At 40.9% G+C, this 18,702-nt stretch overlaps 1 protein-coding gene across 4 annotated transcripts in view; it reads left to right on the top strand.

Annotated features, from left to right (window-relative positions):
- Positions 1–18,702, top strand: part of CDK5RAP2 (CDK5 regulatory subunit associated protein 2) — a 185,636-nt gene that overhangs the window by 55,860 nt on the left and 111,074 nt on the right. For all 4 annotated transcript variants that reach the window (XM_032164988.2, XM_032164987.2, XM_032164990.2 and 1 more), the window contains exon 12: positions 6,053–6,271. In XM_032164988.2, coding sequence (XP_032020879.1) covers positions 6,053–6,271 — 219 coding nt within the window. The remainder of the gene's footprint in view (positions 1–6,052; positions 6,272–18,702) is intronic.

Below are 18,702 nucleotides of genomic sequence, written 5' to 3'. Positions count from 1 at the left end.
TGATTTTAATAAGGAAAACTGTGGGTGGTCTTCAGTGATAGAATTTGCTCAGTCTAATTAAAGGGAAATTCTCTACCAGATTTGGGAGCTTTTCCAGCCCCCTCCTCAATATGATAATGATAAATACCTCTACAGTTAGGAGTGCTGAGTGTGCTCTGTGCTAAGTAATAATGCAAGATATGTGGATTATCTCATTTAATCTTCACCAGCCTGTGGGAAAGGTAATCATCATCCCTCTTGTGTTTGTAAATTTTTTTTTTTTTTTTTTTTTTTTTTTTTTAAATTTTTTTTTTTTTTTTTTTTTTTTTTTTAAGACGGAGTCTCCCTCTGTCGCTGAGGCTTGAGTGCAGTGACGCAATCTGTGCTCACTGCAACCTCCGCCTCCTGGGTTCAGGCAGTTTTCCTGCATCAGCATCCTGAGTAGCTGGCATTACAGCCCACCACCATGCCTGGCTAATTTTTGTATTTTTACTTGAGCCGGGGTTTCACCATGTTGGCCAGGCTGGTCTCGAACTCCTAACCTCAAGTGATCCACCCGCCTCGGCCTTCCAAAGTGCTGGAATTATAGGAGTTAACCACTGCGCCCGGCCGTATTTGTGAGGTTTTGAGGCTCAGGAGGGTGTGTAGCTTATTCACTGTCACACAGTTAGCAAGTGGCAGAGCCAAAATTTTAGTGTGGTAATTGCTAATAATACCAAGAGACATTTATTGAACACATACTATGTGCCAAGGCCTGCTAAGTGCTCCCCATAGATTATCTTAGTTAACTGCACAGCAGCTCTATGAAGTAAGTACTATTAATATCCTTTTTTTTTTTTTTTTTAAAACTGCTGAGGAAATCCAAGTTAAGTTTCTAGTAACTTGCTCAGGGTCCCAGAACTGGTAAGTAATAGAGCTGGGATTGACTCCAGAGCCAATCTGACTCCAAAGACTGTGCTTTTACTGTCATCCCGTATCTCCCTCACCTGACTGCTTTGGTCCCAGCTGCTCTTTTCCAGGTTTCTTTTCCAGACCTTGATGTTTTTGACCTGCCTTTTCCCTCCTCCCTCCGCCCCCCAATGTTGTACTACAAGGACTCCTGCTGGTCAGCCCCTCTTTCTTCCTCATTTTAATTTCGCATTTTAAATTATTTTAAAGTGTTTCTTCTCATGTTTCTCGTTTTCCTATACAGCTTATACCTATCACTAATAACTTAATAAATCAATAAAGTTTCATCATCAAAGTAAGTCCATACTGCCTAAAGCTTCCTCCTCCCACCCCTTGCACTGATGTTGCTTTTGGTTGTAACGTAGAAGTTAGAAGTTAAATCTGATTTAAGACTGATTCCCAAGATTCATATCCCATGCCTTATCTTTTGCAGAGCTGTAGTTCACAATAAGAATAATTGAAGTAATTTGGTTTAAATCATGGTACGCTAGGAACATAGACAAATCTTTGCTTCTGGAATCTCAGACTTGCCTTCTCTCACCGTTTTGACAGTGGTTGATGAAATGGAGCTAAGATTACACTTTAGACTGTTTCTCTTTTTCCTTGCCTAGAAAATAACAAGCTTCAGAAGCTGAATTCTTAGGAAAATTATGTTTTCCATTGCTTGGGAAAAAATCTGTTGGCTGCTGATAGCCAGAGAGACCGGTATAAACATTGTGATATTTTACTTGTTATGACGGGCCTTAAAGGGAAGAAAGGAATCTTATACATTTAAATGTTACCCCGATTTATTACATACATTTAACTTAATAACCCCAGTCTTAGTCAAAAGACTTTAAGAATGAGTTTTGAGGCCTTACAGTGTACAGTGTTGGTCAAGTTTCTTATCTTGCAGCACACAGAAATCAGGAACTGTTGTAACTCTTCAGGTTATACATGTCAGGTTGGCTTTTCAGAGAACCCTCATTTAATCCTTGCCCAAGGAGGTAGCAGATTTATAAACCGGCAAGTATTTGCAGGACTTGAACTCAAGTCTGTCTTCAAAGCCTGTGTTCTCTCCACTCCTCTGATTGTGTGTGAGTAAATGCACACAATACACCTATATTGGCTATCTCATTGTGAGGTATACATAGTTTGAATGGTGCACAGATACTTGTAAATGCATTTTTTCCCCATGTGTTGGGGTCTTTTTGGGATATCATGTGATTTGAGCCAATTGCAGCATGAGTTAAATAGCCAGCGTTCACAGGGTTGGCATCAAGCCTGACACTGAAGCAACAGCAGGTGATATTTAAACTCTTGAAGTGATTGCCAAAGTTCAGAAGCACAGAGGTGTGAATTCTAATCCCTGGTTTCACTGTGAAGGTGATAGTGTGGGCTGGCTGCTGCTACCTCCATACTCATTTTAAAAAAAACTTTCAAATTGGAAACGGCATCCTCCCAGCTATTAAAGTAAAAATGCACATTGTAGGAAATTTATAAAGTACTTAGAGTAGTAGTGAGAGGTTGATAGAAATCATCAGTAAACTCACCTCTTGCCTTGACCCTGTGCCTCGACTCTAATGCATATTTATGCATTATACATACACACTTTAAAAAATTAAATAGGATCATAATATGTATTTTTTTCCATGACCATTTTTTAAAATTTGACATTCTTGCCATGGCAGTGTGTATAGACCTACCAAGTCTTTTTTTAATTTTTATTTTGAGATAATTGTGGATTTTCATATACAATTCTTTATAGTCTTTACCCAGTTCTCCCAAAGGTAACATCTTGCATAATTGTGATGTAATGTCACTGCCAGGACATTGACATTAGTGCAGTCCTTTGACCTTATTCAGATTTTTAGCAGTTGACATGCATTCATTTGTTTGTGTATGGGGGGGTGTGCATATTTAGCTCTGTGCTACTCAATCTTTTTAAACAATTGAGTATAGTCCATTATATGGAGGTAACATTATTTTTACTGGGAAGAACATGGAGTGGGACATGGATTTGAATCTTGACTCTGCTCTTGCTAACTGTATTAGTACATTCTCATGCTGCTAATAAAGACATACCCGAGACTGGGAATTTACAAAGAAAAAGAGGTTTAATGGACTCACAGTTCTGTATGGCTGGGGAGGCCTCACAATCATGGTGGAAGGCGAAGGAGGAGCAAAGACACATGTTACATGACACAGGCAAGAGAGCATGTGCAGGGGAACTGCCCTTTATAAAACCATCAGAACTTGTGAGACTTATTCACTGTCATGAGAAAAACATGGGAAAAACCTGCCCCCATGATTCGGTTACCTCCCACCAGGTCCCTCCCATGACATGTGGGAATTATGGGAGCTACAATTCAGGATGAGATTAGCGTGGGGACACAGCCAAACCATATCACTAACTGTAACCTTGGGCAAGATATTTGAGCTCTTCCAGCCTGTTTGTGCATTGCAAAATCTAGATAATCACCCAAGGTTTAAATAAAGTGTGCCTGGGCACAGTAAATGTTGTTAGCTCACCCTTAGGTGGTATTTGGACAAAAACAGAGTACTTTGGTCTGTTTTTCAAATTCTTGGTTAATAGTGTTATTATATATAGCTTTTGGTTTGTGGAACCTGTATTATTTTTTGATTGGGAATGAAAGATAATGGAGCAGGTAAAGGAAAAGTGGAGCTAGATTTCTCATGTTATACCCACTGAAATGGCACTTTATATATCATATGATATATATGAGATACATCTCATGGTATATCTCATGATATATGAGATACAGCTCATATGAGATATATGATATATGAGATACAGCTCATATGAGAAATATCATATGAGATATATCACGATATATGAGAGGTATCTCATATGAGATATATCACATGATACATATGATACATCTCGAGATATATCGAGATATATCACATGATACATATATGATACATCTCATGAGATATATCATATGATACATATATGATACATATCATGAGATATATCATGAGATATATCACATGATACATATATGATATATATCATGACATATGAGATGTATCATGTGATATAGCTCATATATGTGATATATGATATATCTATCTATCTATCTATCTATCTATTTTTTTTGAAATGGAGTCTCGCTCTGTCGCCCAGACTGGAGTGCAGTGGCGTAATCTTGGCTTACTGCAACCTTTGCCTCCTGGGTTCAAGCAATTCTCCTGTCTCAGGCTCCTGGGTAGCTGGGACTACAGGCACATGCCACCATGCCCGGGTAATTTTTGTATTTTTGGTAGAGATGAGGGTTTCACCATATTGGTCAGCCTGGTCTCGAACTCCTGACTTCAGTTGATTTACCCCCTTCAGCCTCCCAAAGTGCTGGGATTACAGGTGTGAGCCACCACGCCCAGCCTGTGTATCATATTTAATCTTAACAACGACCATATGAAAATAGAGACCATTCCTCCCAAAGTGTTGGGATTACAGGCAGTGAGCCACTATGCCTGACCAAGGATGTGTTTCTTGATATGAGTGTATTCAGTTTGTGAACATTTGTTGAGCTATACACTGATGATTTGTGTACCTTTCTGTATATATGCTATGTTTAGTAGAATGCTGGTAAACCAGCTTTCAGAAAAAAAAGAAGGAAAAAATAATAATTAAAAAAATAGAGGCCATTACTTCCCATTTCACAGGTGTGTATATATTTGATAATCATATGTATTTTCTTTAGTTAACTGTGTATTAAGGAAATACCACATATTCTCGACTTATTTTGCCCATGGACTTTGCTGAAATTACAGTCTCTCAGGCTGGCCATTGAACTAGCATGCTGACCACCTTTTTTTTTTCTCCAAATGAATCTGGGTTTGAGCCATTCTGATGTGGATGAACCTTGCAAGTGCTTAGATATATCTCTGCTTTTTGTCAACCTAAATAACAGAGAGAATCTCTCAAAAAGAAAATGATACTTATTCAGGAATAGGACATGGCAGTGGGAATACATGTGCCATAGCTATGTGCATATTTAGGGAGGTTAAGGAAGACAAAGATTTTTAAAGAAAAAGGAGAATTACATAACCGTATTGAGATACTTGTCCTTGGCTACACGGATCAATAACAAGAATGACACCAGTCCTAGGTTGGATGGGCAGTTGCTGGGCAGATGTCCTTGCAGAAGTATTTTTTGTGTAGGATTGCAGTGGCCTTTGTGCAAGGTTGTGGTTTTTACAGAGTCTTTTGTGATGGTTTTTGTTCTGAGGCATTTATGCCTGAGTAATCTGTCTTCATATACCCGAATCTATTTGTCAAGGTTTTTTTTTTTTTGTTTTATTTTTATTTTTTTAAACACAAATGACTCCATTCTGATTCTGACAACTTTCACATTTTCAAATGAAGGTCTTCATTTTCTACCGTTTAAAAATGACTTAAATTGTTTTTTAAACCATTATTAAAGTAACATGCTCACTTACCTTAGAACATTTGAAAATACAGAGTTATGATGAAAAAAAATTAACTATAGTTCCACCCAACTAAAGACAGTTACTGTGAACATTTGTGCTTTTCTTTCTTTTTTCTTTCTTTCTTTTTTTTTTTTTTTTTTGAGATGGAGTCTCGCTCTGTCACCCAGGCTGGAGTGCAGTGGTACGATCTGGGCTCACTGCAACCTCCACCTCCGGGTTCTTGCAGTTCTCTGCCTCAACCTTCCTGAGTAGCTGGGACTACAGGCACCCACCACCACGCCCAGCTAATTTTTTTATTTTTAGTAGAGACGGGGTTTCACTGTGTTGGCCAGGCTGGTCTTGAACTCCTGACCTCATGATCCATCCGCCTCGGCCTCCCAAAGTGCTGGGATTACGGGTGTGAGCCACCGTGCCCAGCTGAGAATTTGTGCTTTTTTTCTGGTCCTTTAAGAAAATACTTCTTTCATACAACCATAGCCTTTTCTTCCTTAACATCCACATCATAAGAAACATTATCTTATGTTATTCCAAAATCTTCCTAGTATTTTTTCTTTGGTTTCTGAATGTTATCTGTGTTAATCTTTTTCTTTTCTTTTTTTCCCCCAAGGCGAAAAAGAGCCCAGGTTTCTTGGTTTGTTTCATGAGGTATGAAAATTAGCTCATCTTGCTTCTCTGCCTTCTCTTCTAGGGGTCTGAAGACTATGAGGCTACTCTATCAGGAAAGGAAGCCCTTTCGGCTGAGCCGCGCTCACAAAACCTCACCAAGAGTACAGAGAACCACAGACTGCGTAGAAGCATTAAGAAGATCACCCAGGAGCTGAGTGACTTGCAGCAGGAGAGGGAGAGACTACAGAAGGACCTGGAGGAAGCCCATCGAGAGAAGAGCAAAGGAGACTGCACCATCCGTGTGAGTACTGCCTTGCCCTTTTGACACAGTGGACAGTGCTTTTGGGGCTATGTGGCTGTGTCTGGTTGTAGGGTGATATTCAGTACAGAAGACTTAAGAAAATATTTCACTTCTTATCTCAGTACCTAGAAATGACCAGCTTCATTTGATCTATTTGGTATTTCATTCCTTTTATTCTCCTTCTCTCTCTCTCTCTCTCACACACACACACACACACACACACACACACACACAGAGTTGTTATCAAGTTGAAAATACAGTTTTGTATCGTGCTTTTTTAAGTTTAATGTTCTCTCTCTGGTTTGTTGCCATGTCATGAATGTTCTTCAAAAACAATTTTTTTTGTGCCAGCGTAATATTTCATCACTTGGTTGTATTACAGTTTATTTAACTAGTTCTTTTTTGAACGGCATTTAGATTATTTTACTTTTTTTTTTGCCTTATGACTTCTGCAGCAAACATCCTTGTACTTAAATCCTTATCCACTGATTCTTTGTTGTTTTTTTTTTTTTTTTGGAGATGGAGTCTCGCTCTGTCACCCAGGCTGGAGTGCAGTGGCACGATCTCGGCTCACTGCAAGCTCTGCCTCCCGGGTTCACGCCATTCTCCTGCCTCAGCCTCTCCGAGTAGCTGGGACTACAGGCACCCGCCACCACGCCCGGCTAATTTTTTGTGTGTGTGTTTTTAGTAGAGACGGGGTTTCACCGTGGTCTCGATCTCCTGACCTCGTGATCCGCCCGCCTCGGCCTCCCAAAGTGCTGGGATTACAAGCGTGAGCTACCGCGCCCAGCTGTTGTTTTTTTTTGAGATAGGGTCTCACTCTGTTTCCCGGGCTGTTCCTGAACTCCTGGGCTCAAGTGATCCTCCCAACTCAGTTTCCTGAGTAGCTGGGATTATAGGCACATGCCACCATGCGCACCTCACCGATTGTTCCTGATAGAGGTATAATAACTGGGCCAAAGAGTATGAATATTTTAAGGACTGTTGTATAGATATATTCAAATTGTTCTACAGAAAGATTATACCAGGTTTCTCTAGGTGATCTTTTTTATGACTGTACTCTATTTAGCATTGGGTATTAGCATTTAAAAATCCTTTCTGAATTTGGTAGACCTATTAAATTTCAATTATACTTAAACTTAAATATTCAGTGTCTTTTAATTTAATCCCTCCTGAGAGTCACATCCAGATACGTAGCCTTGTTGCAATCAGGTAGGATTGGGGTCTGGGTCTGAGTGATCATTGCCATGCAGGTTAATTGAATTGTCTGCCTGAGATCCTGGGCCAGGCAGTCGTTAGAGTAGAGGACTCAAAAGAGTACCAGTGGTTAGTTCCCTGGTGGCTGCTGCTGATAGGGACACCAGGATCCAGAAGTTGAAATCCCAATGTTAACACTGAATAAAGAATTGAAATGCAATTGTTTGTATATTTTAATAAAATTTTAACAAACATTAATGGATCAGTAAAGGAAATCTAGAAAAATTAGAAAATGGTAGCTATAATTCCACTACCCTAGCAAAGTAACTCTCACTGATTTTCTGTACTATCGTCAGTCCTGGTGCACCTGGGCTTCTGGTCTAATCAGGGGCTAAATACTGTTCTGTCTTTGATCACTTAGTCTATCGTAGGCACCATCTCATGGTGTAGGCTCCAGAACGATCATGTTGAATTATGATGCATACCCTTTCACTGAATATATTTCACATGATTTACTTAATAATCTCCTTTGTTGGACATTTCGGCTATTTAAATAACGCCACAGTGAACATCTTTTGACATAAGGGTATTTTCTCTTGAAATCCCTAGGATAGATCTTGAGGAGTGAGATTACTGGGTCAAATAGTGCCTATGTATATATGTACATACATATTCTTTGGGACAGAGTTTCACAGTGTTGCCTAGACTGGAGTGCGGTGGCATGCTCACAACTCACTGCAGCCTCAAACTCCTGGGCTCAAGGGATCCTACTGCCTCACCCTCCTGTGTAGCTGGGACTTCGGGTGAATGCCCCCATGCCCAGCTAATTTAATTTTTATTTTTTGTGGAGACAGGGTCTGGCTGTGTTGCCCAGGCTGGTCTCAAATTCCTGGTCTCCAGTGATCTTCGCATCTTGGCCTCTGAAAGTGCTGGGATTACAGGTGGGAGACACTGCACCTGGCCAATATTTTATACTGGTTAATCATGTTGCCAAATTGTCCAAAAGGCTGGTGCATTTTATGCTGCCACCAGCAATGTTAGAGTGCACTAGTTTGTTGCATGTTATTAAAAGACCTGTTTCTCATCTTTATTCAATGTTATTGAACACAAAATGTATGTGGCTTAGATACTAACGGAATTACAATACGTAACTCCTGAAAGTTTTATTTTTCTAAGGGAGATGAAAATGTTATACAAGACAAAATGCAAAACAATTTAAAAATCCACAGTTAATTAATATAACCTGTACTCAATGCAGAAGATCCTGTGTGATGTGGTAGTCAGGGAAATCTTCTAGGAGGGGCTGACACTTGAGAATGAAAGGGGTCAGATTTGAGTAGTGTGACTTTATATACATGAGGTAAAGGCTGGCCAGAGGGTCCATTTATAGAGCTGCATGTTTCATAGTCAATTCTTAAATCCTTCACTATTAGATGACCTTTTTTTTTTTTAGTTTAAAACAATTATCCCTCATCCCCTACTGCCATTATAATATTTGTGTGGTAAAATTTGGATGACCGAGGATGAGGGGGTGATACACACACGCACACACGCACACACACACTCTCTCTCTCTCGATAATGTGTAATATGTAGTTTTTTTATATCCTAACTTAGTCTTTGTAATCATTTGAAATTGCTGTATAACATTACCTCAAACGTATATACTGTAATTTTCTTAGGTATACTTCTGTTGTTAGACATTATTTGTTGGTTTCATAATTTATTTATGTAAACTCTGGTGCTTCTAGAAGAATTTTGGGCTGCTGTGGATAAAAAGATGTATTCCTACATAACATGTATATGTCTTCATATGGAGGTATTTGGCAAGGAATGGAAGGAGACTATGATGGCAATAGGGCAGGGATTGGGGTGAGTATACTATGGGTAGGACTTTCTCGTGAGTGGTAGAAACCTAGCTTGAACTAAGTTTGGCAGAAAGGGAGCTTGATTGCCTTGTGTAACTAAACTGCTGGAAGGACAGGGGCACTGGAACACTACCAGGACCAGACTCTGTCTCTCAGAGCTGGCTTCTTTTTCTTGCATCCATACTCCAGTTCCAAGTGGTTGGACTCATTGCCAGCCATGCTGGGATCACAACTTCCTGATTTATTGCAGAAGAGGAAGAAGAACTCCCATACTTTGCTGCCCTGGCTGGTTTCTTGTCAGGATGGCCAGACGGGTGATGTACTGAGAATCCCAATTTGGGTCACATGCTCATTGTGCCTTGGCAGAAGGGTGTGTGTGTGTGTGTGTGTGTGTATAACATCATTGGCAGCCTCCCCTAGAACCACATGTTTGGAAGGGGATGAGCAGGTACCTAGAGAAAGTGGTATTTTGTTTCAGGGCAGTGGGCAGACCAAAAGCAGCTGTATACTCTAAATGCTCTCCTCAGGTGAACATGCCAGTGACTCAGGTTTCCTGGCATCTCTTCATGACTACCTTTACACATCAAGTTACATACATGTTTCCAACAAGATGATATGGCCATGGTTTCCTTCTTTTTGCATAGATATTGCATCACAGTTGTATCTCTAGTTAACTTTTGCTTATAGTCTAAGAATTTGATGTGTCCATCTCACATGACTGTTTTACACCAGGTCTTGGGAGTACTGGCCTTCTCAGAGCCTGAGGAAACATGGTGGGGTGATGTCTTTGCCTTATGGTGCTAGGATAAATGCACAGGTGGAGCATAACACACTAGCCTTGCATAGCTTACCAGCTTGTTTCTGGTAACTAGGCTCCTTATTTAACTGGAGTGCCTCCCACTCACCAGCTGCCACAGGTGTTGCTTTTGGATTGAAACAGACAGAAAAACCTAGACCTTTTAGTGGTCTCTGTTTCTGTCCTGGCAAAAGCAAGGAATCCATTCATACATTCAGTAACATTGAACATTTTGTGCAAGCCCTCTACTAGACAAGGAGAAAATTCCATAATTGAGACATGAACAAACAACCACAGGCGCACAGAGAAAGGAAGTGGCTTGCAGGACCAGAGCAGGCTCCTGGGGAAAGTAACTTTTGAACTGGTTCTGAAGTTTGAGCTAGAGGTTAATAGATAGGCAAGGGAGAGGAGGGTTTTGTATAGAAGGCTAAGGTTTAGAGGTGGGAGAGGGTATGGTGATTTTGGGGAAGAAGAGTTTGGGGCTGCAGTAAAGGGTGGTTCCTCTAGGGATGTGTCAGGAGATTAACCCGAGAGAAGTTGGCTTGTGGAGAGCCTTGGATGCAGAGTTTGGGAGCCTGGACTTGAGGTGTAGGCAAGGGGCCCCTGGTGGGGTAGGGGTTGGCTATGCCAGTCAGAGGATTGACAGGATCAGATTTGCAGTTTAGAAAGACTAGTCTGATGGATGTCTAGAGGATGGATTGCTGAGTGAAAGCCAGGAAACAAGATGGGAAAAGGCTTTTCCTTAACATGTAAGTCAGGCTCTGAGAGGTCAGGGTTATAGGGGAAAAAGAAAAGGAACCTGTTTCTCTGTAATGGGGATGCTCAGGTGTAGCTTCTAGGGCTTGACTTGGTGCGTATTCAATGCTTCATCCACGAGGACTCTAGGATGTTCAGCTTTGAGTCCCTCTCATGTTTACTCAAACTTTGCTGCATCCCACAGGTAGGATAAAGAAAACATTGGTAAGAACAGTGTCCAAAACACAGGTCTTGTTCTCAGTTCACATTCAGCTCAATCCTCATTGTCCCCTTTGGTAATGGAAACTGCTATGCAGAGTGGTAGAAATAAAGCAGGTATGATCCTCAGGTGTAGATTGTACTTTACAGTTTACAAAGATTGCCTGTGTGCCCATGTGATGCTCCCAGCCTTGGGTTTGGGCATAGAAAATGTTTTTCCCATTTTACAGATTAATCTGTGCCTCAGAATTTACATTGCTCGGCTGTCTTTACGTAGAAGGTGATATATATATGTGACATGGATTCAAGTCTGTGGACTCTATCTAATTTCAAGACTTTGCTAAGATACTACGCTGTTGCTATGCCAAACCATCAGTAATTATGTTGAGAATACTGTGCTTTTGGCAGAAAGGAAGATAGGTATATTTTCAGCTTTTCAACAGACCAGAATAATACATTCTCAAGAACACCCAACTTGAAGTATTCTGGCTAATTGAAGCTGTAAACATTGTAATTTGTTCCTTTTTGTGTTTCATAAATACTTGCAGAGGTTTATAGAAAGTCATAAGATTAAATGAAATTAAAAATAAAGGCTTTAGGGTTCAGGAAAAATAAAAGTGACTAGCAAAATAGAACCAGAGTGAGTATTTTAATTAATTAATTCATTTGAGACAGGGTCTCACTCTGTCACTCAGGCTGTTGTGTAGTGGCATGATCCTAGCTCACTGCAGCCTTAAACCTTCAGGCTCAAGTAATCCTCCTGACTCAGCCTCCTGAGTAGCTGGGACTACAGACATGCACTACCACACCTGGCTAATTTGTTAAATTATTGTAGAGAAAGAGTTTTGCTATGTTGCCCAGACTGGTCTTGAATTCCTGGCCTCAGGCAATCCTTCTACCTTGGCATCCCAAAGTGTTAGGATTATAGGTGTGAGCCACTGCTCCTGGCCCAGAGTGAGTATATAAAAATGCACATTGTGGCTGGGCGCGGTGGCTCACGCCTGTAATCCCAGCACTTTGGGAGGCCGAGGTTGGTGGATCACCTGAGGTGAGGAGTTGAAGACCAGCCTGGTCAACATGGTGAAACCCTGTATCGACTAAAAATACAAAAATTAGCTGGGTGTGGTGGCAGACGCCTGTAGTCCCAGCTACTTGGGAGGCTGAGGCAGGAGAATCGCTTGAACCTGAGAGGCAGACATTTCAGTGAGCCGAGGTCATGCCACTACACTTCAGCCTGGGCGACGGAGCGAGACTGTCCCAAAAAAGAAAAAAAAAGCATGTTGTGATATCCTTCACTGTGCTAAAGAGGGGGACTTACAATTCAACTGGTAGCTCCTGGCAGGGAAAGCAAAAAGAGAAAATCAGTTACAAGGTCTGCAGTGTCTGTAAGATGAACATGTCAAGTAAAAGGACAGCTTTTGCTGGCACTGAGGCCCAAGGAAAGAATTGCCTCTAGTGGGCTTTTATAAAAAGTACTTTGAGCAGTTTATAGCATCTTCAACAATACCCCACTCAACAAAAGCAATTCTGCATGGGGCCAGATCAATGTTATCCAAGTCACTAAGCTTGTAAGTAGAAGCTTTTCAGTCCCTGGGACTATATCTAGCTGTTTCCCATTATTCTCTTTTCTTGGACAAGAACTACAAAATCAGCTGGAAATGCAGCAGCCCTGTTTTACAGATGAGCCCTGACCTAAAGCCTATGTACAGGATCCAGATCAAGCAGTCCTGGTTTTTGTAGCGTTCCTTGAATTTTGATGGTAAGCCAACCATTACTCTTGGATGTGATCAAACCATCCTTTGCTCATGCCAACAACATTTATTGCCTGTCTCATTGTGCCTCTTCTTTAGCATTTTGTAGGGAGGCAGTTCTTTTGCTGAAAATTGAGCTTGGATCAGAGGCTTATGAATTCACTGTGTCTGATTGCGCATGAACACTGAGAAGTTGAGCCCCGAGAGTCAGTTCTCCATGTTTGTTTGTTTTAATTGCCTGTGATTGCAGTGACCTAGTGCCGGTTGACTCAGCATGTGTTGTAATTTGCAGTTTTTTATTTATTCAACACATTTATTGAGTACTTGTAATGATATTGTTAGGCTCTGGTGAATACAAGCTTTAGTTTTTACTTTGGGAATCTTATTTACAATGAAGGTCAAAAAGTGAGGATCACAGATAGGTCCCCTGTATTGTAGTATACCTCCTTGCTGCCAAAGAGGCCCATATCCCTTCAAGGAAACTCAGGAGACCTTTGCAAAAACAGACAAAAACCCCAGTGTTCCCAAGTCTATGCCCTAACTGTGATGTTTAAAGTGTCCTCCTCCTGAGGTTGGTAACAGAGATGCTGGTTGGACCCTCACATCTCTGCCTTCATACGTCTGAGTTTGATACATTGTCAGAGCCCAGAGACCTGGGCTCGCCTTTTAGTGTGTGTGAGTGTGCACATGTGCATGAATGTGTGTGTTTGGTGAAGGGTGAGAGAAATCTTTTATTTTAGGTGCACTCTCTCTGGTTCAGGCGCTTGGTATTCTACTCAGGGTGGGTGTGGGAGAGAAGCAAGCTAAGGTTTTTTTGTTCTCCTTTATAAGCAACATATATTAGACATTGCCTTAGCCATATTCCCCAGACTATTTCAGAATGCTTTCATCTGTTATGAGACCTGTCATCCGCTACCCTGACAAGTGTGTGCTTCAGTACCTGGGCACTTAGCTCTGTGGGGATGCATTTGCTGGCTAAAGCCCAAAAATCTAATTAAAGTCGTACCTGTCACCCAGCTGGCTAATCCCATGTGCTTTGACAGGAGTGGGTTTAATTTCAGGGTAGTTCAGCCTGAACCTCCCAGTTCGCACATGTACTCATTGATGGATATCTCCAAATGAGATTGTGACAGCATTTAGAACATCTCTTGGTAAATCAGAATCAAAACATGGCATTTGGAGACAGTGTCTCTACAGGCTGGTTGGTTAGGGCTAAGACCACAGATCTGAGGTACTATGTTTTTTACTAATGGCCAAAGCTCCTCTTGCCCTAAAAAAAAATATTTTTATATATGTGTGTGTGTGTATTAGGTGTGAAGGTTTTGAGTTGGTGTCTTTATAGAATAATGTGCAGTTTAAATGACCTATGTTGGAGGAAGCCTGAAGGCAGAAACACGAGTCAAACTGGTTTGGAGTCCTGGCTCCATTACTTACTAGTTGTTGAAGTGTGAACCAGCAAATTTGCCTCTTCGAACCATAGTATGCCCATTTCTTATCAGAATAATAGCGATTAGTTGTTAGGTTTATCTGAGAGAGGGAGTGACACTTAGCATAATACTTGACACATCATAAATGAGCAATAACTGGTAGCTATTTTGATGATGATGCCTTGGCCTCGGGCACTAGAAACGTAGCAATTTCAGTGGCCATCTTTGGAATAGCGGAAAATAGTTCTCAACTTGGGTTGCAATCTCAGCTTCACTTACAAGTGCCTAACTTCTAAGCCAACAGCTTAAACTCGTTAAACTTATGTTCACTCCCCTAAAGTGGGGTTGATTATATCTATTTTAGGATTAAACAAATGAATAGTAAAATGTAATGTGTGAGAAAATGCCTACTGTGGTTCCTGGCACAGAGAAGTTGATGCTCAGTGTATCTGATTCCTTCTTTTCTTTCCTGTTTTCCTGCTTTTAATTGTGTGGCAGGTGCTGGCTCAGGACTTTGAATGACAAACCATCACCTGCTAGAATCTACCAGACGGTGTTGAGTAATAAATGTTGTCTGCCCTTTTACCAGCCAAGTCACCAAAGCTATAAATTTCTTCCTTGATCAACAGTAACCTCTCCTCTGAAGAAAGTGCTTGTCTGTTCCTTTCCAGCTGATTGATCCCTATAGGAAGGGAGTCTGAGCACTCTGCTATTGAGAAACTCTGGAGAATCTCAGTGGCTCACACCTGGGGCTGCTGTTAAAGCTGTTTTAAAAGGCTGTCCCCAACAGTTTTCATAAGGAATTGCTGTAATCTCTATGGGGCACAAACAGGGAGACTTTCCCTTATGTCACCCTCTCATTTTATCATTTCTGTGCCAGGCTCTGTCCTGGGCACTAGGAGTACAGGACTGAATCAAATCATACACAGCCTCTGAAGGAATCTAGTGAAGAAATAGCATAGAAATACAAAGAGCTAATTAAAATATAGCATGATAAGTCCTGATAGTGGAATGGACTTTGGAAGCACAGAGAATGGAACTGTGCTAAGAGACCAGAGAGGGAGGGAGGGAAGCTTCACAGAGGAAGTGGATTTGAGCTGAGACTTGAAGGATAGGTAGCTGTTTGCCTGGGGGAATGGGAGGTGCGAATGCATTCCTGGTAGCAAGAAGGCCTGTGCCAAGGTTTGGGGTCCATGAATGAGCCTGGCTCATGGGGAACAGTGAGTGGGGCTGGAGGAGGGGGCAACTGGTGAAAGCTACATCAAGCCCTTTGCTCAGAACTTGTGCAGTCATCACAGCTAGCACCATACTGTTAGGTGAGGCACATGTTTGTTAGTTCTCTATGCCAAGGACTGTTTCATTCTGGTGGCCTCCAAGTTTTTTTCCCCCAGCATATGAATTATTTGTTTGAATGAACTGTTATGGAGAGAAAACACAGAAGTGGAGCTGCTCAGGGTGAAGTGAGGTAGGAGGCCTGGCACCCACCTCCACGCATCGTCTGTTTCCGCCACAGCCCCCAGGAGCAATGAGGCTCCACAAAACGTGGCTTGAACACTGCTCTCACCTACTAATTCTGGAAATTCTCCTTACATCACAGAGTACCTCTTCCTCATTAAGACTGTGGAGAAATTTCCTTTGTATATTTAAAGGTAACCACTGAGCACTTTGACAAGCTTTCTCGCAGTGAAACCTGATAAGGTGGAAATTTGATGGATGAGAACCTTCTCATTCTCCATCTGGCCAGAGATAAAACAAAACTAGCTGGCTGGAGGAGGAAGTGTGAGGGCTTGGCTTTTCATTTCTAATGTGATTCTAAGATTTTAGGACATGTTATTTTTCAAACAATCCACTATATATCTATATATATATTTAATCAGCCAGTCTGCTCTAAGAGAGCCCTGCCATGCAGAGGCAGCTCTCAGCCCAGTGCTGGTCCAGAGTGCACCTGTGAATCTTAAGGGAAAATTGCCCATTAGTGTAGAAATTGAGGCCATTAGTTGACATCATCATACAGGTCTTGCTGTGGCAGCACTAACTTTAAATCAAGGCAGTAGTCAGGTGTAGGGTAGGGTTTTTTTTTTTTTTCCTGTATAAACCCTTTGTTCAGAAGCAAATAAAACAGATGCACCCAGGGGGGCTCTGCAGATTCCTTAGGATGGTGGCTTTTTTTATTGAAATAAAATATAATTTTCTGTGGTCTTCCCTAAGCTACTGAGTCAATTTCTAGAGGAAGGCCCAAGAACATGTAGTCAGAGGGTACTGATATCCAATCAGGTTTGGGTATTCCTAATCCTAGAGCTTCTTGGATTTGGCTTGTAAAACCACTGGTAGAGTAAAAAGAATACAGGTAGACTTGGTTTCAAATCCTGCTTCCACTACTTTTTACCTATGTTGCTTTGGTTAAGTCGCTTGAAGTCTTTGAACTTCAGTTTTCTGATTGGTAAAATGGGTATAATTAAAGTACAAACAACCCTCAGGAGATATTAGGGATTGGAATAAAGTGAGTCTTATGAATTTTTTGGTTTTCCAGTGAATATAAAAGTTATGTTAACACTATACTGTGGCCTATTATGTGTGCAACAGCATTATGTCTAAAATAACAACGTACATACCTGAATTAAAAATACTGCCAAAAATACTAATGATCATCAGAACCTTCAGCTAGTTGTAATCTTTCTTGGTGGAAGGTCTTGCCTCAATGTTAACGGCTGCTGACTGATCAGGGTGGTTGGTTGCTGAAAGAATGAAGTTTGCCACATTGATTAACTGTTCGTTTAACAAAATATTTCTCTATGGCATGTGGTGCTGTTTGTAGCATTTTACCCACAATAGAACTTCTTTCAAAACTGGAGTCAGTCCTCTCAAACCCTGCTACTGCTTTATCAACTAAGTTTACATAATATTCTAAGTCTTTTGTTGTCATTTCAACAATGTTCACAGCATCTTGAGATGGAGAAGATTCCATCTCAACAAACTTCTTTGCCCATTCATAAAAAGTAATTCCGTATTTGTTCAAGCTTTATCATGAGATTGCAGCAATTCAGTCACATCTTCAGACTCCACTTCTAGTTCTCTTGCTATTTCCACCACATTAGCAGTGAAGTAAAGTCTTGAATCCCTCAAAGTCATCCATGAGGGTTGGAATCAAATTCTTCCAAACTCCTGTAATGTTGGTATTTTGACCCTTCTCATGAATCACAAGTGTTCCTAAGGGCATTTAGAATGATGAATCCTTTCCAGAAGGTTTTCCATTTATGTTGCCCAGATCCATCAGAGGAATCACTCTTTACAGATGTATTCCTTAAAGACTTGAAAAGTTAAAATTACTCCTTGATCTGTGGGTTGCAGAATGGATGTTGTGTTAGTAGGCATGAAAACAACATTCATCTTCTTGTATATCTCCATCAGAGCTCTTGGATGACCAGGTGCATTGTCAGTGAGCAGTAATATTTTTAAAGGAATCTTTGTTTCTGAAAAGTAGGTCTCAACAATAGGCTTGAAATATTCAGTAAACCATTCTGTAAACAGATGTGCTGTCATTTAGGCTTTGTTGTTCCATTGTAGAGCACAGATAGAGTAGATTTTGCGTAATTTTTAAGTTCTGGAATCGTAAGTGAGCACTGGCTTCCAGTTAAAGTTACCAGCTGCATTAGCCCCTAATAAGGAAGTCACCCTGTCTTTTGAAGTTTTGAAGCCAGACGTTGACTGCTCCTCTCTAGCTATGAAACTCCTAGATGGCATCTTCTTCCAATGTAAGGCTGTTTCATGTGCATTAAAAACCTGTTTAGTGTAGCTACCTCCATCAGTTAGCTTAGATCTCTTGGATAACTTACTGCAGCTTCTACATCAGCACTTGTAACTTTACCTTACACTTTTATGTTACTTAGATAACTTATTTCCTTAAACCTCAGGAACCAACCTCTGCTAGCTTCAATTTTTGTTTTTTCTTTTTGCAGCTTCTTCACCTCTCTCAGCTTTCATAGAATTGAAGAGAGTTAAGGCTTTGCTCTGGATTAGACTTTGGCTTAAGGGAATGTTGTGACTGGTTTGATCTATTCAGACCACAGCTTTCTGTGTATCAGCAAGGCTGTTTAGCTTTCTTACCATTCATCTGTTCACTGGAGTAGCACTTTTAATTTCCTTCAAGAACTTTTTCTTTGCATTCACAATTTGGCCAACTGGTGCAAGACGCCTAGCTTTTGGCTATATTGACTTTTGACATGCCGTCCTCACTAAGCTTAATCATTTCTAGCTTTTGATTTAAAAAGTGAGAGAGATGTGACTCTTCCTTTCACTTGAACACTTAGAAGCCATTATAGGGTTATTCACTGGCCTAATTTCAATTTTGTTGTATCATAGGGCATAGGGAGGCATGAGGAGAGGGAAGGAGACAGAGGAATGGCCAGTTGGTGGAGCACTTGGAATACACTTTTATCCGT

The sequence above is a fragment of the Hylobates moloch genome, unplaced genomic scaffold (assembly GCF_009828535.3).
Source record: "Hylobates moloch isolate HMO894 unplaced genomic scaffold, HMol_V3 SCAFFOLD_10, whole genome shotgun sequence".
Lineage (NCBI taxonomy): Eukaryota > Metazoa > Chordata > Mammalia > Primates > Hylobatidae > Hylobates > Hylobates moloch.
The sequence above is the reverse complement of the archived record's forward strand: the minus strand, read 5'-3'. Positions and strand labels throughout refer to the sequence as shown.